Raw genomic sequence first — 25459 nt, 5'->3', positions numbered from 1 at the left:
ATGGTTTTCATTTACTCAGCCATTCAGATAAATTTGATATTTTGTTCTTCTTTTCTTCAGACTGATGGTTCTTCTTCTTTTTCAGATAAATGCGTTATGATCGCCCAAAACGTTTTGTTAGTCACACTTGTCTTATCATGGATTGATTTAGCATCATCTTCATCAACTACAGCATCAGTGTCCACTGTTGATGTGTCCACTGTTTTAAACAATACTGTGTCTAATATTACACAAACTGCGTCGTCTGCTATGCCTTCACCTACGACATCGACCGCAGCAACAACAATGTCAAGTTCTAATTTAAATTCTTCTAGCAATTCTGTGATAACTACGTCGAATGCAGTTACCCCTGCATCAGTATCAAGCATTTCAAACACAACTTCTTCTGTTTCTAATGTTAACCAAACAAATGCGACTAGTATAACACAAACAACAAACATTGTTGTCGTATCTACAACACCAGCCGGAGTCGAAAATAAAACAACAGTGACTGCAAGTAACTCAACTCAGGGCGAAATGAGTACAACCACTAATGAAAGTATACCTATAACAAGTGTCACAACACCTGCAATATCTACAGGTAAAACTTTTCATTTAAGAATATTACATGTATATACAGCCATTTAAAATGGTCAATGTATCATAATGACATTTTTATTTAAATACAGATATAAAAATGTATTATAGACAGTATTCTCATAACGCTGCCCAAACCTCTTACCAAGCTCTTGTGCGCTTAATTCGTTCAACACGCCGCAAACAACCCGACCCTTTGATATACATTTAGAACATGGCTGAACTTTATTTGATTGAATTACCATCACCCAACAGAACAATTTAGAATTATTCACGTCTGTTGATACATATTTACAGATACATTTCAGATGCTGTGAATGAAACGGGTGTTGGGAATAATACCATAACCACGCAAGGAGTGCCATTAAACACAACTACAACAACCAACAGCTCATTACTTACGACGTCATCTACGCATTCTCCTGCAGAATCAACAGCTTCAACAGTTACAACTGTGTCAGCTGTAGTGTCGACCACATCAAGTCAAAATGTTACTGATATAAATTTAAATTCATCTTCTGTGACAACAAACATACTAACCTCGACAGTAAATTCCACATCAACGGTGGCTTCTATTTTAAGTTCTTCAGCTTCAACCACGTTATTGCCACCACATTTATCTACTGTGAACTTAACATCACCAACAGTATCTAAAAATTTAACGACTGTTACCACTGTATCATCTTCATCATCGTCAACATCGTCATCGTCTTCGTCGTCATCAACAGCAACACCTTCATCTACTAGTACAAACCAGTCAACTATTACCAGCAGTGGTCATTTTAATTCCACTCCTGTCACCAGCTCTTCTACAACCATGTCCATCATAGACAAAGAAAACCAGATTCTAAAAAACACAATTTCTGGTAAACCCTCAGCTTTCCATATCATAAAAAAGTTAATAGAAATTGTGTTTTAACGGCGAACGTATGATCGTTTTGTACATAATAATGTTAAGTGAATTTTGCATCTAAGGATTTGTAAGCGTAAAGACTTTAAGAGGATTGGTCTTATTTTCAAAAAAGTTTTTCAAATATTGATAAAAGCAATACAAATATATCATTTGAATATTCTTGTAAATATCGTTTGAAAGAAAATGTTCTTACAATAGTGATTCAATATGAGCATTTATATGAATGATAGTATTATTTTATCTGCTATCTTCTCCCGGTCAGCCGGGCCTCGTCCGTTAAATGTTTGCGGGCTAACCGATCGGTCACAATAATAATATGCGGCCCTCAGTGAGTGATGTGTTCTAATAATGTTATTAAACAGTATCTAAAAATAGAAATTTAAATGCGTGTCTTGTGTTTTCTTTTCAGATTTGGAAGCCAAACATGATGATTATGTCATTGCTGTTATAATTTTGTCCCTCATCTTGGCTGCTGTCATCCTTGCCGTTGTTCTTTTCTTTGTTTATCAAAGGTAGGCTAAACAAATGCTTTGTCTAGTAATTTTTAATTTGATAAAATAGCGTTAACTGACACGGTGTCTTTTGTTTTTCTAATAGTTACAGACGTTTAAAACGGTTACCTAGACTTTCATAGAATTCACGTTGGTCTTTATAGCGTAAATGCCCAAATCTGTTGATTGGATATACATGTATAATTAATGTTTATCATTGAATCGATTGGGATAGAAATTTCTTAGGACCATATTTGGAATAAACATTTCTCTTAAATTAGGCCAGCAAGAACTGACATTTAAAATGTTGAATTTTTAATCCACAGATTTATAACATTGTCGTTACAATTATTAATGATATTGTTATATTATTAAAAATATTTTCACAATGTTTTGGAATGAAGCATAAACTTGTTTAAATCTTTATGATTAGCATCTGAACATCTCAGTAATTGAGCCGCGTCATGACAAAACCAACATAATGGGTTTGCGACCAGCATGGATCCAGACCAGCCTGCGCGTCCGCGCAGTCTGATCAGGATCCATGCTGTTCGCTATCAGTTTCTCTACTTGTAATAGGGTTTGTAAGCGAACAGCATGGATCCTGATCAGACTGCGCGGATGCGCAGGCTGGTCTGGATCCATGCTGGTCGCAAACCCATTATGTTGGTTTTCTCATGACGCGGCTCAATTAATCATCAAATTGGTAATATTTTGATCGCTTGATTAATTATTAAGGAAAATATAAATTAAAAAAGGACTGTGTTTGATAAACCTATGCTTTGATAAAAAATACTTATATTGTGAAATTTCTCCTGCAGAAGAAAAGAATTGTTCGAGGTATGGAGTTAAAACAAGTGGTTGGGACACCAAATATATATCTATGCTTTTAAAAAAGAAAGTTTTTTCACCTGTTTTCACTTTTAATACATTATTATTTGGTCAAGAGCAAGATTTTGATCCGATTAATTGCATATAGCATCCAAGAAATAACAAACAATTTGGTGTTCCATTTCACTATATGCATGTGTCACGTTGCGGTGTGTACACGACATAAAAGTCACCGATAGTTTTCCATTACACAAACAACCCATGCCAATCACTTTGTCAATCAACTCATTTCATATGTACAAACATCATCAACCAATCCAGTCATTTATTAGTTAGAAATAACCAAAGTGTTGTTAAAGTAATACCAGAAGAATTTGTTGCTTATGTTTCGGCACATCATTTTATCACAATCATTTCATGTTTTATCCCATTTTTATAACACTTTGATGAGAGAAAAAAACATTGTATAGTCGAAAGAAAATGCATGGAATTTGATAGGATAGAACTTAGTTAAACCTTGTAACATAAATTATTTGTATATGTTTGTAAGGTAATATCATATTTGTTGTATTACTTTAGACTACAAACAATACTTAAGCGTTTACGTTTTTAGAGCTCTCCTATCACATTTTATAATTACGTTGCCAAGAGGCAAAAGTCATAGTTCCGCATTCAAACCCCTAGAAGGATTTCAGCTAGATTGTGGAACATAGTTGGTGCCCGCTGTCGAGCCTCATATAATTCACAAAGGGGCCACCTAATTCTACCTACACCAGTAAAAATGACTTATGGGTCAACATATTACATATTACAGAGTCGGTTTGACTAAACCAAATATATATCACTTTTTAAAATTTGGTTTCTTTCTTTAAAAAGTAATAAATTTTACTGCATGTGACTGCAGGTTGCAACGAAGTATTTTGTATAACTCATTCGACTTATAAAAAGACGAGTATTCAAAACTTTTTAGGTTACTGTAAAACTTCCAATGAACTTCTACGTATTATATTCTTATTTACATTTTATTCCCTTTACTACTCTAATTACGGCACCGTAAAATATATAATAGATATGTATAAACAAAGTGATTTGTGCTCATTACACTAAAACATTCCGAATTTCTCTTACACCAGGTGTAGAAAGCCGAAAACATTCTTTGAAGATATCGATGAAGACCTTCAAAGCCCAACAGTAAGTGTCTATATTGTCTTAATATATATTCATTATTTAACAAAATTTGACGATAAACTTTTAAGTAACAGCGCTGTTTATATTTCAAAATGCTTTCAATAAATATTCGGATAATTACTTCTTAACAAAATTGAGCATACCATATATTAACCTTAAAAGTTAACCTTAATTACTGATAAATTCAATCACCGCCATAAGAACACATCTTTGGTTGAGACTAAATTCTAAATTTCACAATTTTCATGTTTAAATGTTGAATTCCTTTTAAACCGGTGCTAGAGGGCGTGGACGTTTGAATGATTGCATTTTATATACCAATTATCGTCCATAATCAACAGGGTCTACAACATTTTAAATTTTGCCGTGTTCGGAGACTTTAAGGTTTCCAATTCCACATTTTGGTGATAGCAAAAGACGAACGCTGCACGTGATAAGTTACCTGCATGATATTTTTAATCATATTCTAAAGTTCGTTCATTTTCGTCATTTTGCGTGTACTGATTGAGTTTTGAAGTTAACTAACACAGTAAATGATATCATTATTCATGTTTTTAATGTAACAATGATAAGATGACGTTTAATTTTGAATTAAATTTTTTATTGTTGTTGTTTTTTAATTTGTTTCCAAGGTTTAGAAACTTAGACACATATGCTGACCATTGGATCATATGTTTAAAGAAAGAAACGAGGAAAACGGAAATAGTCAAAATCTTTCTTTTCAAATTCTAATTACATGGCACTTAATATTTTGTTACATGAACAAGTATCTTAAATGAGAGAAAAATGATACATCTTTCAGTATAAAATATTAATGCATTGCTTGCATGTTGTAATATAATATTTGTTTAGTAACAGACGTTTTGTGCGGTGCAAATAACCCTGACATACGTATCTTACCTGAATATATTCTGCATTAAAACTTCGTCTGCTGCATTCAAATATCGTCTGCTAGATATCGTTTGCAGCAGACAAATATCGCCTGCTAGATATCGTCTGCAGCAGGCAAATATCGTCTGCAGCATGCAAATATCGTCTGCTAAATACCGTCGCCAGCAGGCAAAAATCGTCTGCTGTATATCTAGGCCTCTAGACGGTAGAGTTTAGTTGTACAGCACTAATTAGAGATAAGATGTACAATTTTCAAAGCTATACAACACTTGCATTCAGACGGTAATTCTACACTGTAAGAATCATCTGAGGTTTCCCATAAAAAAGACCCCTTTACATTGATCCTTTACATACTTTTACTTACTAAATACTTTTGTCGCCATGAGTAATGATTGAAACACCTCCATTTAAATATGTATATATATACTCAATATAGAGACTCAAACCTGGGACCCTCGGAATACCGTACTGCGGCTCTGCTGACTAAGCTATCTGGCCGCCTACAAACTACCTCCCCTCCCCTAATTAGAGAACAATTCAATACCGTGACATAATCATTTTCGGAATAATTTGGGATTCGAACATAACACAACTTTGGGTCTCCTGAAGAGTTTTTCAACATCATTTTTACCCCATCTTACTACTATGTTTACCTTTTAGCCCTAATTGTTCTGGAATTTCATTCATTACACCCATTATCAGGAGATAATTTGGTTATCTGTTACTTGTCATTGTGGGAGGTCTGTAAAAATCGGTACGACAAGATTTTCAAAATAGAACATGTCCTATCCCTTACATCTAGACATAAGGTTTCCGAAATCAAGAAATAGTAGCCTTCACACATTAAGATTTGTCTGTACATCTTAGTTTTAATTGGTGTTGTACTTCAAAATCCTACCGTCTGTTGAGGCCTTAAGATAGCAGTATAACTAACTATTTGTAAACTGAAATACATTGTTGGTAATTAAAGAGAGGATCAGGCCGAAACCCATCCGGTATTCAGATTCAGCGCCATAGAAGTTTATGGAATAGCGTCTTGGTTGACTTTTCGAGTCACGGTGCCGAGAAATCTGAGAAAAATGGCAGTCAGACGACATCTTTTCAAAGACCACCATCAACCATGTAAAACCTGCTTCTTGACTCGCAAAACCAAATTATAACGCCGCTTAAAACATATCTAGCCTTTTACAAAAGTTTAAATAAATTCTTTGTAACACACCTTTCTAGCTGTTGACACAATAACTTGCTTTTTACCTAATATATCAAGCTTGTAATAATAACTATCATAAACACATATATCAAACTTTCCATTTACCTGTATACCTTTTTCAAATTATTACACATATTACGCTCCAATCTTAAGTCATTAAAATCTAACGTAAACAAACTCTTACACTTCTTGCAAATGGCTTAAAATAGAAAATGCTTATGGAATATCTTCCAAACGCTTCATTCTACTTTTCTGGCAAATTTTATATACAATACACACACAAAAATGACTTGCTTTTTTAACGCTACGTATTTTGAATATAAAATAGATAGGAAAAACAAGTTAAACATATAGGAAAAGTAGATATGGTCAAAAGTAAAAGACAGCGAACCTGATAAGGCCAAAATGCCTTTATTCTTATTTTTATTTATTTATTATATTCCAATAATGCAATATATAGAAAAGTGTCTGCTGGGAATATTGATCATGTTTCATTTTTTAAGTTATGTATCTTTTAACGATGTGTTCTGTATTAATGTAAACATTTTTCTTTATATTCTGGTGCTGTCATCATTTTCTGTGATGTAAATTATTTGTCTGAATGATTTAAAGTGAATTGGTCGATAATGGAAGGTATGTAATACAATAAATAATTATGTTGATAGTATTTAGTATCATAGACGACAACAAACGAGGAAATAATGAATGTTGGTAAGTGTGAGATACATGATCCAGTATCAAATTTCTCTGTATAGAAGATAATAAATTGTTCCAGAACAAAATATTATTATTCATTATATAAATGTTCATTACAACTCAACAGGAGCTCTATACAGATTTTTTTTTAAGAAATATATTTTAAGGATTTTTAACTGAATACAAATGATACATTTCAATCTTTCTATCAATATTAAACTTATGAAGAAAACAAATGATACATTTCTATTGTTTTTATCAATATTTTAACAAATTAAGGAAAGTGTGCCCATTATAGACCAATCCACTTTAAACCATCAATATTATTTAAGCCGCGTCATGACAAAACCAATATAATGTTTCTCTACTTGTTATAGGGTTGGTAAGCGAACAGCATGGATCCTGATCAGCGCAAGCTGGTCTGGATCATTGCTGGTCGCAAACCCATTATGTTGGTTTTGTCGTGACACGGCTCATATATACTTTCTCCGTTATCAATGCATAGTAACTTGTATGTTAATAACACTCCTAGATGTTATCTAATTGAATACTTCATTCTTTTCTTATGAAAATTTAAAAAAAATTAACAATGGTGTAAGAATTCGGTTAATTTATCGCTATCATATAGTGTGTACTTATTTATAGAATAGCTTTAGTCATTAAGTAGATCGATCCTATTTATTAAGCAAATAGAATAAAGATTTTTTATTGAATATCTGGCATAGGCTTTAATTTGGTTTCTCCATATTCATAATAGCATCTTTAAAAGGGTTCATGCATGTTTGTTTCTTATCAGTTTATACTATTATATACAGCGTATATAATTTCATGTAGTATTAAGGAATATATTCCATATTGTTAAAATTATAAAAATTATATGTAGATGTTTTAGTCAAACACAAATGTGGCGAAATATTTTCAATGTTTATCGAGATATATGTAAATTGAGATTAATAAAGTTTCTTCTTTTTCAAACTGGACTGACAAAATACTTTGATACCATGCAACTTTCTTACATTAGTCTGTTTTCTATTGGATTAAAGATATAAGTCATTTCTTTCTTTATGGAAGTCACTATTTTAGAGTGAATTGTTTCCTTATGACACATTCTTCATTCAAGTATCTTTATTTTCCTTATGACAATAATGTAAGTTCATGCTCGTAATAAACAGTTTATGAATAATTCCTACTTTGTAAAAGTGAACTGTCAAAGTACACTGATTTCCTGTGTTGCTTAATAATCATTCGCGTGGAAATATTACCACGCGTGTGATAATTACGCGACACCGGATATCAGCAAAGTCTTACAAGACTTGATAAGAAACACGGTCTGTTTCTTTAACACAGTAGTGTTCGAATTTGTTACAAAATGTATCTGTTGCATAATTTCAGTACCGAAGACCAAAACTTAGTTTCACAAGAGATGCCCGAACCAACGTCTTTGGAGCAGACCGAATAAGCAAAACATCAATAAATGACCATACAGACTTGAGCTCAAGTAAGACTTCAACAACAACATTTTCAAGAAACGACCGTCTTTGAAGAAAATTCATTTTGAACAGTAAATGGAAGACATTAAAATATCATCAGTATCTTTTTAGGTTTTATGCCATTTTGATATGTACATGTTTTTTAAATAGTTTTTTTCTGGCATTTTTTACTTTACTAGGACACTTAAATGCTGGTTATGATAACATTGACAAAATTAATTATGAATGGGGAAACGTCAACTATTTTCACAAGCGAGGCTTATATGGAACAAATACATCCCATTAATGTAAGATTATAATTTTGACCTAGCAATTAAATTTATTTTCCTGTTCTATTTTTAGAAAACTACATTGTTGTTCGCTTCAATTTTAGCAAACTAGTTCGTCTTTGATGAAACTTGTTTAGAATTTACAGCTATCTACAACAACATGGGTACAATCATTTAAGTCTCGTTATATTATAAGTATATAGTTGTATTTCCCTTATTTTAGCAATCTGGTCTAAAAAGTAGAAGAAGATGCAATACAAAACACATTTTTAACGTGAACAGATAGATATATTTCTTATCTATATGTAACAAAATGTTACATTTTGTAAGTTTTACAAATAATCTTGTTGTAGTAACTTTCTTACCTCATAAGTGTCAAAAAAATTTCCCAGTTCAGTTTCTGTTATAAATCAATTTTTAAAATGTTTTCTCTAAAAATCGTGTTTCATTACATTCTCATATTATGACGTTGTTAATGTTTATGTTGTTTATGTGAGATAATTCAAATATTGTTAAGAAATATATTGACATTTTATATCTCTATACTCAATGTACAAAAATCATTAATAGTGCATGTTAAATAAAGCAATGTCATCGTGTGCAATTTTCATACCACACTTTGGTCATTCTCATTTGTTGGTATGTTCTATTTTAATCGATTTTATTACATGTTATTTATGTTATATGTGATAAAATTTGATTATAACCTACCATATACTTTTCATTATTTTTGAAAAACATGCTCAATAAAGATCATCTTGCAATGTCACGTTTTGGTGATCTCGAGTTTCGGTTATCTCAAGTGATTTTTTTCTTTCAATATTCCTTTTTTATTAGCAATTGATAAAGAAATTATAGAAATTCATATATAATTTAAAAAATGACGCAATGTGGAGCTAGTATTGCATAATCTGAGAGTGTCTTAATTTTATGTGTAAATTGTTTTTGTTTTTGATACTGTTGTTTATTATCATTTTATATTTTAACATTTATATTCATATTCTAATTTGTCCGAACATAAAGAAAAATTAACAAACGCTGAATTCATTTTTATTGACGAATCATTGGGTATTATTTCATGACTTTCGACTTTGCGAGTATGTTTGGGTAAGCTTAAATCAAGAAAGATAACTGCGTTTTGGCGTTAATGTAAATGTGTACTTATGGAGCATTTTGTTTTCATTGATACGTTTAATACAAAGTATATCAGAATCAATATTATACAAGTTTAAGCAGTTGTGAAAAATGAAATTCTTATATAGGGGGCAAATATTGTCAACTATTACAAGACCATTTTTACCACGGTGCCTATACCACGTGATTTTTTGTGTAGGAAGGTTTTATTTTCTGCCATAATATTTCATTATTTATGATGGAATAAAATGTTGAATCCGCACATTCTGGTGACGAACAAATAACTAGATTTTTTCCTTATCTTTTTTGTTAAAGTGACACCCTGTGAATATCTGATTGTTTAAACACGCGGTTTTACTTTCTGTAACAGCATGGTAATTTTCCCCCTAAAATAATCATGTGTGTTACGCGCTAGAATAAGAGGGCTCAAGGCGACATCCGATTATAAATAGTGAAATATTAAAAAGTTATTGAAGAAGATGAAATCTGAACCGTGTCTTGTATCGGTTTTCCGCCCCGCGCATTACAAGAAAAGTCACTTGGAATAGGCACCATGTTCTCTGTACAGTCAAATACAACTATTTTGGTTGTATGCTGTAATCAGTGGTCATTTACCTATAAGCAATTGTTATATATGTTGATTATTATGTGTATTTAATAATGTGTTTGTTCAATGTAGGAATGATTTATGTGCATGTATATTTGAAAAAATATTTCATGAAAAGATAGATATCAGTTAAATTAAACTTAAAATGTACAGTGTATTTTGTTTTAATTTTCCAGTAACATTGACTACTTGTAGCTAACTTGACATCGTTATATAATAAAGCTGAAAGAAAGTAATATTTCTTCAAACAAATTTTAACCGTTATTCTTATCATTGTGGCCATACCACGTAGTCCATAATGTCATTTTTAAGATATCGCCATCAGAATTTTTACCCTAGTTCGGAAGAGACAACTGTTATATAATTGGCTAAATCAACTTTAATGAAATACGAGAAAATTTTGAAATATAAATTTATCTGAGTACATAAAAAGGTAACGTTGATAGATGTCAGTGAAAATTTCATTTGCTCCTTTCAAAACAAATTTGCAAAGTTTCAGAGTTCTGATCTAATCTTTCGATATATTAATTTTATAGTCTGGTTATACTTTATTAACAATGGAATATTACAGAACCGAGGTGTTTGCGTCGTCCTTATGTTTGACCCTTAACATGCTGAATATTTTAAATGGACTTGTCCCACTTCCATTTTTGGGACTGTCCATTATCAATTTTAGGGATATCAATTTGAATATTTTAAGTTTGACAGCCAACAGTATAGAGCCTGGTCAAACTGCACGGACGTGCAGACTCGCCTGGCTCTATACTGGTGGCAAAGGCTAAATGCTTTTGGTTCCAGCACTTTAATGGTTAATGTATTTTTGAGCATTTGGAACAAAAAGAAATCACATTTACCTTGCAGAATACGGAGGATCAAAGACCACAAAAAACTGTTGCTGCCTAAAAAGGTCATGGACAATGTACACATTGTGCCAAGACGTATTGTCATGCAGCAATCTGAAAAACCTTAACAAACTTGTTGCATGTCTTTTTTATTATTTAATTTGCCTTTAGGTACAGCCAAATGAATAACTGAAAAACGAGTTGTGACAAATATGGCATGCAATACCTTTCTGACAGTTATTGCCCGCTATGCAATTCATGGTCTTTTGACCTTATTGTCTATAGCTTGGACTGACAAATACTTTAAACTGAAAAAAGTTAACCTATGTTTCGATATCAATTCTGCATTATTATTTGGAAACTGAAGCATCGACAATGTCACCAATTGTTTGCTTGACGTTTTCTGTTCATGTATCAGCATCTGTCAGATAGGGAATTCATCGGAAACAGATCTTTCTCACTTTCAAATTAAGTTTGAGAATTGTATGAGCTGATTCTATTAAGATGCCAGGCATAATTAAGCTATTTGCCTTGTGGCGTTTCTTACATGAGTAGCAACTATTTCTTTTACTCAGTTAACTTTTTAGCACATGTTGCGTTTACGGGCCGACGGTAAGTATAATTACGCGTAAGAAAAAGTGACTTCTACAACGTTACATATTTGATAACGTCCGGCAGATGCAACTTGAACATTGTTGGTATATATCTTGTATAACATCTTGGTTTATATATGAGTATAGTTTCAATAACGAATTAATTGAACGAGTTAAATAAAATTATATTATGCCAGCTTCTGGCGAGCATTTTATTATTTTGGTGTATATATTTATTTCTTCATCAATATTTACAGAGAAAAAAACAATATATAAATTGCATTCAGGATTGAGTAGAAAGCTTATATGAAACTCTCTCCTGTCAAAACATATTATCAATTTATTTTAGTAGCAACATGACATAGTTTTTGTAGTAACAGTTCATTGTACCTGCATTGAATTCCTTCCATATATTTACAAGAAGATAATAAATACCTACTACGTATGACGTGATTTGTAAAGGATCATAAAAAGGAGCTGAACATGTCAAGTGTGTAAGATGCAATGCCTATATCAAAATTTAAATAATTTCTAGACATGGGAGAAATGGAGATCAATAGACAAAAAATAAAAATAGCAAGAGCCATGTTAGCATGGTCATCCCCCGGTCATTGTAAGAATGTTTATGTATTAGAGCAAAATAATTCAATCTAAAGAGGTCTTTTGGTAATGAAAACCGATGGCTGAAGTGATTACAGATTTGAGACAACGAGGATTAAAGCAAAAAAGGGTATATCTTCGTTTCTACGGAGACTTTCAGATAATAATTTACGCTGAAGACTTGTGGGCATATGTTTTAGGTTAGAATGCACAAAACGTCACCAGAATCGACGTTTTCAATGTTAAATTAGGTCCAAAGAGAAGTTGTCTCCAGTTTTCCAGCTACCCCGAGTGACTGCGTCGCACGCTATTTCCATCAAATTGTCCACCAACAGGCAATATCTTTACATGTGCATACTCGGAAAACACATCGCTAGCTAACTGCATTTCGATATTTTTACATAAATGTCTGTAATCTTCAAAAATTATGAAAAACTCACCTTGTTTATTGTGTCACACGTCAAAGATGGGTGCTCACAACGAGGAACGGAAGTTGCTCACAACATTTTTACCGATGGACATTTTTAACTCGTTGTGAGTTAAACGGGCGTGGATATACAAGATATTCCAAATTCCAGAGAAATAAAGTCTATTCAAATTACATTTCAAATTCATATGTATGCATTGTGAAAGTGTCTGCATGCATAATCCAGTACAGTAATGTTACCATAATGAAAGAAAATGATTTTGCAAAACTAGTATTCAGATCGGTGAGAAACAGTTAACTCTGACTGCTCTGTCGTGGACCTGAACTCAACCAGAGCACGAACTGGGACCTAGAAGCTCCAATAAGGTCTTCCTGCGACGACACGCGTCCCAGTTCGTGCTAGGTGTACTTCTGAACCTCGACCCTCACGTGGTGGTCGGGATCCAGGAGTACCCCCGACTTCATGATAAGCTCTATGCACAGGTGTCAGAGGCAACATTTACCACCATCTTCAGTACTAAGTTAAATATTTTATTATTTTATTCAACGAGTTCAATAAATAATGTAATGAAGCTGCACAATATGATATTCTTTTTATCACATACCTAAAATAAGGACTGTTTCAAATAGAAACAAGAGCCATGTCAACATGGCCATCCCCCGCCGAATGTGTTTGCTCATTGGAAGAATGTATATGTAGTAGAGCAGAATAATTCCATTTTAAGAGGTCTTTTGGTAATGAAAACTGATGGCTATAGTGATTACAGATTTGAAACTATGTGAATACTGATGACTGAAAATAACAAAGGGCAATAACTGACAAATAATGCAGGGTAGGTTATCATTCTTGTGTGCTGCATCCCTCCTCAGTAAAATTTATCCACTTATGAAGTTTTAAGTTGATATCTCAAGTACTTTTTGAGAAAAAATTGAATTGAAAAATTAAGTATGAAAAATAACAAAGGCAATAACTCAAAAATTATAAAAGGTAGAGTTATCATTCTTGTGCACTGCACACCTCCTGAGTTAGATCTATGCACCTATGAAGTTTCATGTTGATATCTCAAAGACTTTTTGAGTTATGCTCTGGACAAAAAGTAAGTTTGAAAAATAACAAAGGGCAATAACTAAACAATTATGCAGGGTAGAGTTATCATTCTTGTGCACTGCACTCCTCCTTAATGAGATCCATCCAGCTATGAAGTTTCAAGTTGGTACCTCAAATATTTTTGAGATAAGCTCCGGACAAAATAGTATGAAAAAGAACAAAGGGCAATGACTCAAAAATTGTATAGGGAAGAGTTATCATTCTTGCGCACAGCATTCCTCCTCAATAAGATCTATCCACCTTATGACATTTCATGTTGATATCTCAAACACTTTTGAGTTATGCTCCACTTGGGTGAAAAATTAGGAATGAAAAATAACAAAGGGCAATAACTCAAAAATTATGAAAGGTAGAGTTATCATTCTTGTGCGCTGCACACCTCCTGAGTTAGATCTATGCACCTATGAAGTTTCATGTTGATATCTCAAAGACTTTTGAGTTATGCTCTGGAGAAAAATTAATTTTGAAAATAACAAAGGGCAATTACTCAAAAATTATGCAGGGTAGAGTTATTTTTTGTGCACTGCACTTCTCCTCAATGAGATCCATCCACCTATGAAGTTTCAAGTTGATACCTCAAATACTTTTTGAGATAAGCTCCGGACAAAATAGCATGAAAAAGGACAAAGGGCAATAACTCAAAAATTGTATAGGGAAGAGTTATCATTCTTGCGCACATCATTCCTCCTCAATAAGATCTATCCACCTATGACATTTTATGTTGATATCTTAAACACTTTCGAGTTATGCTCCACTCAGGTGAAAAATTAAGTATGAAAAATAACAAAGGGCAATAACTCAAAAATTATGAAAGGTAGAGTTATCATTCTTGTACACTGCACACCTCCTGAGTGAGATCTATGCACTTATGAAGTGTCATGTTAATATCTCATAGGCTTTTTTAGTTATGCTCTGGACAAAAATTAATTTTGAAAAATAACAAAGGGCAATAACTCAAAAATTATACAGGGTAGAGTTATCATTCTTGTATACTGCACTCCTCCTCAATAAGGTCTATCCACCTATGAAGTTTCCAGTTGATAACTCAAATCCTTTTTGAGATATGCTCCGGACAAAAATGTCGGACGGAAGGACGGATGGACGGAAGGACGGATGTTCTAACAGGACAGTAATTATGTGGTTACGCTATTGTTCTCAGTATTGTTCTTTTTAGCCACCCAAAAGAAAATAGCCACATAAAAGCATTACGGAATGAATGACATCAAAGAGAAAGAACAGTTACCTATTGTCCCTCTAGCCACATAATTACTCTCCTGTGAGTGCGGAAGGTCGGACGGACGGACGGACGGACGGAGACTATTACTATATCCCCCGCCGCCTTTTCGGCAGGGGATAATAATCATATTTACGGAGTCGCAAAAAATGGCACGTGTATGTGATAATTTTTTATATGTGTAAACTTCGCTTATTCATTTTCAAGGGCAAACTGAAAATAGCCAAGACGGTAAAACTACAAATGGCAAGAATTTATAAAAGAAGCATTGAAGTCGAGCATTACTTATAACACCTTGATTGATTGACTCTTATCAGATAAGAGCTCTTTTTAATGTTTCTACTAATGCTTAATGACGTGTAATGAAAGACGATATTTCTAGTGTAAACCTATATTTTGACATTCCATAGACAGAAATGTATGTTATTATTTTGATTTCTAAATGTATTGAGTAATAGTACACGCGAGACGTACTTCAATTTTTGTAATAGAAAATCGGTGACTGTAAAAAAACCTGAAAAATTCATACATTCGTTAAGAGTAATAATGAAAGTATTGTTAAACAAACCCTTGTCTTAAAGTTTTATTTAAACTATGATCCTGAACCCAGCTGGACATTTTCTAAAGTTTTTCTTTCTAACCGCACTTTTGTCTGTGTCAGATATTAAATGGTTACAGATTAAAATAAAAACTTCATGCATGCTCTAGGTAATAATATTTATTAGTTTGTTGCTGTTTTTAATTTGAATGTAAGTCATTTAGTTTGTACTAGTGGTATATAAGTCACATACATGCGAGCATACAATCTCAACTCTTTTACCAGTTCTAATATGAGGTTCAAACTTGGAAACAAGTATAATAAAAAGAGGTGGCTGTAATAAAGTGATAAATAGTAAGTCTTTCTATATTTTTCTGGTCCTTTCAGATTTAGTTTTATTGTAGATTTTACTTTTAATGTAGAAACACGAATATTGCTTAAGTCGGTGCTAGGGAGGGGCAATTTTTGTTTGAGCTTTTAAGGCTTTTACGCTTATTTTCGTTGGTCTCAAAGCAGCTCTCGGTATCTAGATAACTATTTTTCTTTCATATACACTTTGATATAAATGTATAATCAAACGTAAAAGAACAATTTGACATTTCAGAGAGCTTATTCTTTAAAAGTAATGCATAATGTAGGACTGATGTCAATTTGTGTTCATCAGTTTTATCTTTACAGCATTTCACATACCACATATTTTCTAACAATGACAGAGTATAAGCAGCGCACAATTCATGTGTACGGTGCAACCGTAGTTAAGCAAATAGAAACAAGGACAGAGAAATTACAAAAACATTTACATGTATATATAAATAACCAGATTTATTGTCCAAATGACACATAACAACAAATCGTTCAATAAATAAAAATGATAACTGTTTCCTTTCATGCCATGGTATTAATTTTTTTATAATGTCTTATTTGAAACATTCATTAAACAGTTTTATGAATAAAAACACCGAAACTTTGACATAGGTTGCTTAAAATCAGCTTTGTTATGTTCAAACATGATTTATTTATGGACATGTTGTAAGAATTAGTGGCCGTCAGAGTTTGCTCACTTATTCACCAAAAAGATGTCTTTTATAAGAATTCAGATATTGTATATTTGAGTTTTGAACGAATTAAACTGATGGAGGTAAATATATCACAAAGTGGTAAATTCCATATGATTTCATTTTTGAATCAAAGTAAAATATGATAAACAAGATCAACAAGGAAAGGCGGCGTTCAATGAAAAAAATTTCAAAAAAAACTCATCAAAGATTTATATCATTTTCTAAGTAACAATTAATGTAAATGAAACCTTCCAAGTGGAATTTCATTGAGAGAAAAAAAACACATTAGTTTCAGATCTTTATCATATTTTCCAAACATGTGATCATTTAAGACCTATTTCTTTATAAAACAATACGAATAAAAAGTACTTAAAGTTGCATAGCATTTAAAAATATTATGCATTCCAACATAATCAGATTCTACTAGTCACTTTCTTTTTAAGAAATCTGACATAATGTCTAGTAATAAAAAAGAGAAGAAGAGATATTTTACATACATTAAAACGCATGGCGTAAAGGTGATTAATGAAGATTTTGATATAAATAAATTAATAAATATGGCATGAAAATTAAATGAGGAAAACCAGGACTATGTCCTTAATAAGTTTATAAATATATAATGCTCAGATTCTAGGTAAAAATAAAGATAAAAACATGCATAACAACAAAATAATGAGAATAAAAATGAGTCTATAAAATATCTAACAACAACAGACTTATTAAAAAAACTAATAACATTTCTACTGAGATATATTTTAACATGTTTAACAGAGAAAAGAAAAAAAGCACGAGTATATTTGATAAAAAAATGTATATGGAAAATTTACAAAACATTGTTTTTTTATTATTTATCAATGTATTAATTTAAAATGTGTTGTTCTTTTAATTTTTGATACATGTGTAATATCATTTAGAAGTACAATGTATTCAATAGTTGTTTTGTAAAGTCGATATCTTTTGAAATATTGATTCGTTAGGATTAATGCACTTTTAGATTACAGCGTGTTATTTCATTTGCAGTTTAATCGGTCAACAGTTTGTTGTTACGAATACAAAATACTGTAAGCTGTAAATAAATATAAATGCACCAATATGCCAATGATAATAAAACATAATTGCCAGGTTTTAAATCTGTCTTAAACAATCAATCAACAAACTATTCAATCAATTAATCAATCGATTTACGTACTGCATATTTGCAATGATTTTTTTCGATATTCAAAATTAAGTGTATGTGAAAACTATTCCTAAACGTACAATTGATGCGGCGATGAAGTATTGAATGATCAAAATTGTATAATACGTATGTACAATCGACTGATTTGTATGAATTTCTTGGTGCCCTGTTAAAGCGAAATGACCGTCACAGTAAATTATGTAAAGTACTGAATAATCATTTGCTAAGTAGTGCTTTTTTCTAAAATATTTGCATATCAAAGGAGAGTGTTCGGATTTTGCTGCCCTTTCATTTATCAAAAGTTATAATAGTTAGGTTTTAGAAAGAAAACCGTTCAATAGAGATTCGGAAACGTTTTTTTCGCACAAAAAAAATGTGCATACGAATAATTAGAAATAATTTAAATCATGTATTTTTAGTTTGAACATTCAATTAATTTGATTATTTTAATTTGATATGTATTCACACATATATAGTTATAACAATTCAAAGGATTGTGTAAATCGTTTAGTGATGGCATTTTTTTATAAATGAATTCAGATACAGTTCTTTACTATAAGATTTGGTCACCAATGTGCATGGTCTTTCCAATCACTTGTGAAGTTTATTTCTTCGTCGAAATCGTCTGCATCATACTTCATTTCTGAAATGTATGTCTTTTCTCTTCTTGCGCCCATATTTGTAGAGCCGTTGAACCGTAAAGGTAAGGAAAGAAACGTTTTGTTCCGCCACGGCATTGAATATTGTTCGAATCCATTGTATGTATGTTTCCCTGGCAAAGCATTGTGCGTTTTTGATTTCATGTTGTATTTTTCATAAATCTCTCTTGCTAATCTAGTACTTTTTCGCGTGGTGTCTTTATTGTCAGTAACTTCTGGAAGTTCTTTGTTCACTGCAATTTTGTTATTTGCTTTCATGGATGACGTTCTACGTTTGTAAGCGGTGTGAAGGTCCATTCCGTTTTGAACTACAACACCATTTGGCGACGGTGGTAGGGTCGTTCGAGCTTGACTTAGAGAATCTCTAGATCGGTCACTTCTAATTCTATTGTTTTGTTTAGCAAGCTCTTCTTGGCCATGGCTGTATGAAAATTTTACAGAGGGTAGAGTTGGGCTTGCCATTTCTCCTCTTGGACTCATTTCGCCCTGTATTATATAAAGAGAAATCAGTTATTAAGTTATATAGAAAATATTGATATGAGCTAGAATAAGTATAGTTAAGTACTAGTATTCATTTTGAATTGACCAAAATAGTTTCATGATATGTCCTCATGTTTATTACGGTCGTTTTATTACGTTCTTGTCCAGCGAATGTGACACGGACAGGGATACATGTGTCTCGAGGACAGGGATATAGCGGGGTTTTGTTGTTATATTTCTCTTTATTTTTTTATTCTTTTTGGAAATAAAATATGAACATATGTGGTAATACTTATTATAAATGTCTATCTTATTGTTTTTCTTCAAAAGTACGTCAACAACATAATTTTGTGTCTCTTTGACGTGAGTATCAACAAACTGAGATTGGGCGGTGACGGTGAGGGTTATTTAAATTTGGTTAGCTCGCGGCATGAGTCTCAAGTGATGCCTGTTCAGGACTTAATATCATATTTTAAACACAGATAAAGTTATTATTATTTTTACTTTTGTAAGGACGAGCTTATTTTCATATTAAAGTTCACATTGTACCGAAATGCGGTCACCACGTTCGCATACAAAGCATGTGTCCTTGAACGCGGTAGGCTAATTCTTTTTTATCAAACAAGTATCCGTTTTCAAGTTAATTATTTCTCTCTGATCTTAGAGATATTACTGGTGTCAAATTATCTACTCACTGAACTAAACGTTTCTAATGATTTCAAAATTACATTTGACCGTAGGGATATAGATCATTATTTTGACACCTTTGGCAGTAATGCAATCTTACGACAAGTGTTGTTTTGTTTATGTCTATTCAAAAGTTTTGACCGTTAAATAAGTTAACACCTTTGACCGAATTAAATTTCGTATTTTTGTTCCACTACAAGTAAATTATCCAAATTATTTCGAGAATATACATGTATAATGTGATAGGAGATTCACGTGTTTGCTTAGAGATAAAAAGGCATTTTGCTCACAAAAAGACACTGACTAGAATTAGAAGATAAAATAAAAAAAGAAAAGTAACAGATTAAAAGTGTTTATTATTTAATTATAAACTTTATTCTTTGTAAATTACAAAACAACAATACGAATTGTGTACATTTCAAGTACGTTCATTACTTAAAGAATATGTTCAAAAGGTGTAATGTTTTATTACGACATAAGATATTAGTACATGTAACGTTTGGATTTGTTGCTGTTCTTTTAATTAACAAAGGTTTATAAAATAAGCTACTATTAAAATATCGAACTGAAAGCACCGAGCAACGTATACTTAAAGAAATACAAAATGTCCTTTTTATTAATTCACAAATATTCTTTTACTTTACATAGCTTTATACCATAAACTATTATTATAACATCGAACTTAAAGCACCAAGCAACGTGTACTTAAAGAAATACATATATCTTTCAAAAAAATGTCGCTTTTCACACGCAGGCTCGATACCACGCTCTTCCACCGATAATACGAATGGTGTTTTGGATGAAACATAAAAAACCGAGGTCCCTGTTATCGGAGTTCCACACCGGGCAAGTTTTCTCTAGAACGGGGGCAACTGCTGTATTCATATAATTCATCCAAAAAATAAAACAACTAACACTCCATAACATTTCAGGGGGCAACCGAAATGCGACGGTAAATAAACAAAAGAGCAAACAAAGAAACAATCAAAAAAGCTGAGCTTAGGCTTCACTGGGTACAATTTGGCGGTCAATGAAATATATATTGCTTGTCTTATAAAACGATACATAGGATATTGATTAGGCTACAAAATAATATGTTATCTGATTTAGATTACAAAAGTAACGATTATGTAATTGAACAAATCTGATAAGCTGATAAAAGCTGCGAGTCTTCAGATAGATAAGCAACTTATTGAAAAAAATCTAACGTCAGATAAATATATTTATAGATTAAAAAATGTATAAACATACAATACACAAGTGACAATTAGCATGCTTTATGCAAAACATTACATAATATTTTTGCACCATAAATTTACCCTGTTTATGTGTGTGTGTTTGCTTTTGTTTACCCTCGCCACCGGAAAGAGACCATATGGGCGAGCACCAGTTAAAACAATAAGGTCTGTTTCTACATACTTTGATATATTTTAAGTGATTTATTACAAACAGATAGTACCTTACACTAACTGTTATCACTTTATTTGTACACTTCATATTCTTCTGCTTTTAAAATAACACGGGCCTATAAACGTACTACTTTAAACAGGGGGTCAAGGGGTCTAGAAGTCATCTGAATATCCTAAGGGGTCTAAGTGTCTTCCTTGCCTTTAAGCATTGTCACGCTTAATATCTTAGATGAACTTATCCATTTTTTAATCTGAACAAAACCATTAAACATTTTAGGGAAAACATCAAAATATTTACAGACTGAATAGCGAACAGTACAAACCATGATTTGACATTAGGGTGGTCGCATAGTTGATAAGTAGGGTAAAAATTAAAATCTGTTTCTAATTTCAACAGACGGAAAGTACAGCCAAAATTGCTACAAAGTCTTTCGATCAGATTTTAAAATTTTAAATCGAGGTTATGTGTTAATGTGTTTTACACCTTGTATCGAACAATAATTTCTATGTCAGTTCCGACTATAAATGAACGTTTGTCACGACGTGTGCATGCCTGATCAAATAAAATATAGTAACATATCAATACAAGTCGCTCTTGTTATACAATAATCTAGTAAAATAGATAAATACAGAATCCCTAAAGAAAGCCCAACACGGCAAAATTGAAAATGTTGCAGGCTCGGTTTGATTGAGCCTGTTCATGGACGGTACTGGAAAGTGCAAGTTACCGTCCACGCCCCCTAGCACCGGCTTAAGCAGAATTCAACATTTAACATGAACTGGTAAAATTTAGAATTTTGAAACATCCGCAGATGTAAATGGAGAAAAACAGATTCCGTAAAGAAAGCCTGAGACGGCAAAATTAAAAATGTTGCGGGCTCGGTTTGATTGAACTTGTTCATGGATCAGGTACTGGATAGTGCAAGTACCGCCAACGTCCCCTAGCACCGGCTTAAGCAGAATTCAACATTTAAACACGAAAATGGGGATGTTTTGAATTTAGAGACATCTGCAGATGTGTTCATACGGCGGTTATCATGGAAAACACATCAGCTTTTGAATTTAAAATGTACATACTGTTTTATAGATTGTTTGAAATAATACAGTTATCACATAAAAATAAAACCTTTTCAAACATTTGTTGTTTTGGTACAATGTATATTGAGTTTTCTTCATTTTACTCTTGCTATTTACATAAAGCGTAACACTTTCTTGATGAATATTGCTAGACAATTAGAGTGTGTCTTCATTTTAATACTGATTTTAAGATAATTTTTATGCTCATAGCATTTTTTTTTTGAGACCAGATACTGCTTTTCACCATTGTATGTCTGAGATGCTTCTAAATTCAATTTATCACCACTATCACAATTACATTTTGCATTCAGCTTAAGCCGGTGCTAATGGATGTAATCTGTAGCTTGCATTTATCACTATCGCCTATAAACAGGTTTAATCAAACCGAACCTTCAACATTTTCAATTGCGCTGTTTTTGAGTAGTCTTTATTGGTTACTTTTTTCTATTTTCAATTGATAAATATAAAAAAAAACCAAAAAAAAACAACAATTAAATTGACAAATTTTGGAACAATGATATTGGGGTGGGGGGAAGGGATTATAACTTACCGTCAGTGCTTTCATATTTTCGGCGTTTTGCCATTTAGTTGTGTCGCCATAAGGTTCCGGCGTCACTTCACCGACGGTTACCCGGCAGATGTTTCCATTCTCCATAAACACGCTGACATTCTGTCGCCAGTTTTCAAGAAACCGTCTCTTGTTGGTACTTAGGTTTTCCATCCCAGAATTGTCCTTGGTTAAATTGTAATTCCTCATGATGGCTGCATATGGTGTTATAAATTTCACTCACTGTATAATTGTCAACTTGTCCATCATCTTGAGGAATATTTTGCAAGAATGCGTCTATATCCATTTATTTTATAATATCTGATGAATACTTCGTACATTTAAAATGAAAGCTTTGCGTCAAACATGTTAACTATGACTTTACCATTTCAACACTTTCATTTCATTTTAATTAAGCACTTTTAAAAACGATCTCCTTTTTGTAAATTCACATAAATTACGACATGTTAGGAATGCAACCAAAATTAACACATGGTAAGTGTAACATAACAACTAGTCTTTTGTTTAAGGCCGATTTTTTAAATAAAGATATCCAATAAAGTATTAATATATATAAACTTTTCAATCTTTGTTATTGCTCGGATCAAGTTACAACCACTTATTTTAGATAATTAGTTTGCTATTAGTGTAATAATAGACGTTGTATTCAACAACGTTTAAAGACTTCTTAAATACAATACACGAATGTTAAATTGACATTGCCGGTGATCCAATCTTAAGTCATAGATATATAGATAATACTGACAAATAGAATAGTAAACATGATAATTACCTATAAACATACATTTATTTCGATATTTATCATTTCCTGCTATCGGTGGGGTTTCAACAAATGTCTCAATGAAATACCATAAATTAAAAGCTTATCTTTATGGGATGATTAATATATCAATGTTTGTTATATCCTTCAATATATTAAATTAACTTAAATGGTATAATAATACGATATAAAACTAGCATTGTCCATGTTTATTCAGGTGCTCTTGTCGTTGTTGTTTTTCTACTAACCACAGTAATGTTGAAATGTTTTTATTCGATGTTGAGGTTAAAACTTTTTTTTCAAATAAAAGTAATTATCTAAACAGTAAGCACATTTTCCTTATATCCAGATATCACATCGCGTGTCCGTTTCAATCTTGAATCTTTCAATTTTATTCCAGATATCTTTGAGCGCGTGAGAATTAAGCCAAAAAAATAAGTTTCCTAAAGATACATTTTTTTCTTTCTTACATCATCCCATAAGTACATGATAAAGTGTCTACATTTGTATCAAGCTGGCCTGTATTTGACCTAAGTCTTTAGAAGATTAGCAGTAATCCGGATAACGTTTGTCCCACAGCGGATTAAATTCGGTCAACTACTGTACATTTTCATACATGATTTTCAACCTTAATACACAAAACAAAAGATAACGTATTAGCACATATAGATAAGAGATAGAATGGAAATGTGAATCGTGGACTTTCAATGTGGATTTATCATTTAACAATTCCACCTATCACCGATTTCAGCTTTTCATTCAAAGCTTAAACATTCCGCTTCACCTCCGATTTATCCATCTATAAGAGCATTTGAGCCGCGCCATGACAAAACCAACAGTCATGGATCACGTGACTTCCTGATCAGACTGCGTCACAGCCGCGCAGTCTGATCAGGATCCATGCTGTTCGCTTACAAACCATATTAGGGGGCAGGGGACCTAAAAATGAAAAATTTTGTATTTCAGTGTGACCAGAAACACAATTCCAAATATTTCAAAATCTGTTTCACAGGCAGATAACCAGTTGCACAGCATTATTCAATGATATATGACATACATTGAAGAAAATAATAGTTTGCATGCATTGCTCCTTCAAAAAATGACTGACAGCAATTTATATTTACCCCCACCCAGCCAAAATCACACCTAAAATATACCAATATAGGCAATCTTCATGAAGGTGCAGCATACTCCAGAATCCGCCCGATTCCTTTAAAAATATCAGTAACACGCAGTGCAAGCTATGGCATTTTCAGAAATGACAAATAAAGTGTCTGTCATACGTTTAGATTTTTCACAAAATTTATCTGAAATTTCTTACTTGTTTGGCGCCAACTGTCAAAGCTTGATTTTTAACTTTTTCACCTCCATTCGGAGAGTCAGAAATACATACAAAGCTACCAAAATGCTTAGTTGCGGGTAAAAACCCAAAAATATATCTCATTTCCTACACACAAACAAGAAAGAATTACAATGACAGAGAAATATCAGAAGTTATCAGTACCTTCAAAACACCATGTCTGAGTTAGGTGGCGCGATAGCTCAGTTGGTTAAACCACTGACTATCACTCCTGAGGTCCCGGGTTCGATCCTGGGTTACACCCTTGGGATTTTTCAGAGACACTTTCAGTGTTTCCCACCTACATAGAGGTGTACTGGTAAGAAATCCAGGTAATCCTCGCATGTATCAGTGCTATACACTGGGCATGTAAAAGAACCAAGGGGTCTATTCAATAAGAGCTAGGGACTGGTTCCCGGATTCCCTTGTATCTTAAAGCTGTTTCTTAAATGTATACAATGTATACCTGCCTGTAACACTCGTAAGAGGGGTTGGCAGTATCCAGAGATAGATAGATAGATAGAGTTATTAAAAAATTTGACCGGGGCCATCATTCGAATATGTCCCCTGCCCCCTTACAAGTAGAGAAACTGATAGCGGGCAGCAT

At 32.6% G+C, this 25459-nt stretch overlaps 2 protein-coding genes across 5 annotated transcripts in view; one reads left to right on the top strand and one right to left on the bottom strand.

The window, feature by feature from the left end:
• The window catches only part of LOC132717352 (uncharacterized), a 42199-nt gene extending 31753 nt beyond the window's left edge, over nt 1-10446 (top strand). For 3 of the 4 annotated variants that reach the window (XM_060700795.1, XM_060700797.1, XM_060700796.1), the window contains exons 4-9: nt 86-580; nt 885-1442; nt 1899-2001; nt 3945-4002; nt 5861-6012; nt 8189-10446. In XM_060700795.1, coding sequence (XP_060556778.1) covers nt 86-580; nt 885-1442; nt 1899-2001; nt 3945-4002; nt 5861-6012; nt 8189-8255 — 1433 coding nt within the window. In that variant the 3' untranslated portion in view covers nt 8256-10446. The remainder of the gene's footprint in view (nt 1-85; nt 581-884; nt 1443-1898; nt 2002-3944; nt 4003-5860; nt 6013-8188) is intronic. The other variant, XM_060700799.1, reaches the window with a different exon arrangement.
• Nucleotides 10447-17582: 7136 nt separating this feature from the next.
• On the bottom strand, nt 17583-24045 carry LOC132717351 (uncharacterized). Its single transcript, XM_060700794.1, has 2 exons — nt 22736-24045; nt 17583-19018 (listed from the first exon to the last, which is right to left on the bottom strand). The coding sequence occupies exons 1-2, from the start codon at nt 22940-22942 to the stop codon at nt 18440-18442; spliced, it is 786 nt and encodes a 261-aa protein (XP_060556777.1). The 5' UTR covers nt 22943-24045; the 3' UTR covers nt 17583-18439.
• Nucleotides 24046-25459: the final 1414 nt, after the last annotated feature.

This window comes from Ruditapes philippinarum, unplaced genomic scaffold (genome assembly GCF_026571515.1).
Source record: "Ruditapes philippinarum isolate M1 unplaced genomic scaffold, ASM2657151v2 ctg349_1_1_1_1, whole genome shotgun sequence".
Classification (NCBI taxonomy): Eukaryota; Metazoa; Mollusca; class Bivalvia; order Venerida; family Veneridae; genus Ruditapes; species Ruditapes philippinarum.
The sequence above is the reverse complement of the archived record's forward strand: the minus strand, read 5'-3'. Positions and strand labels throughout refer to the sequence as shown.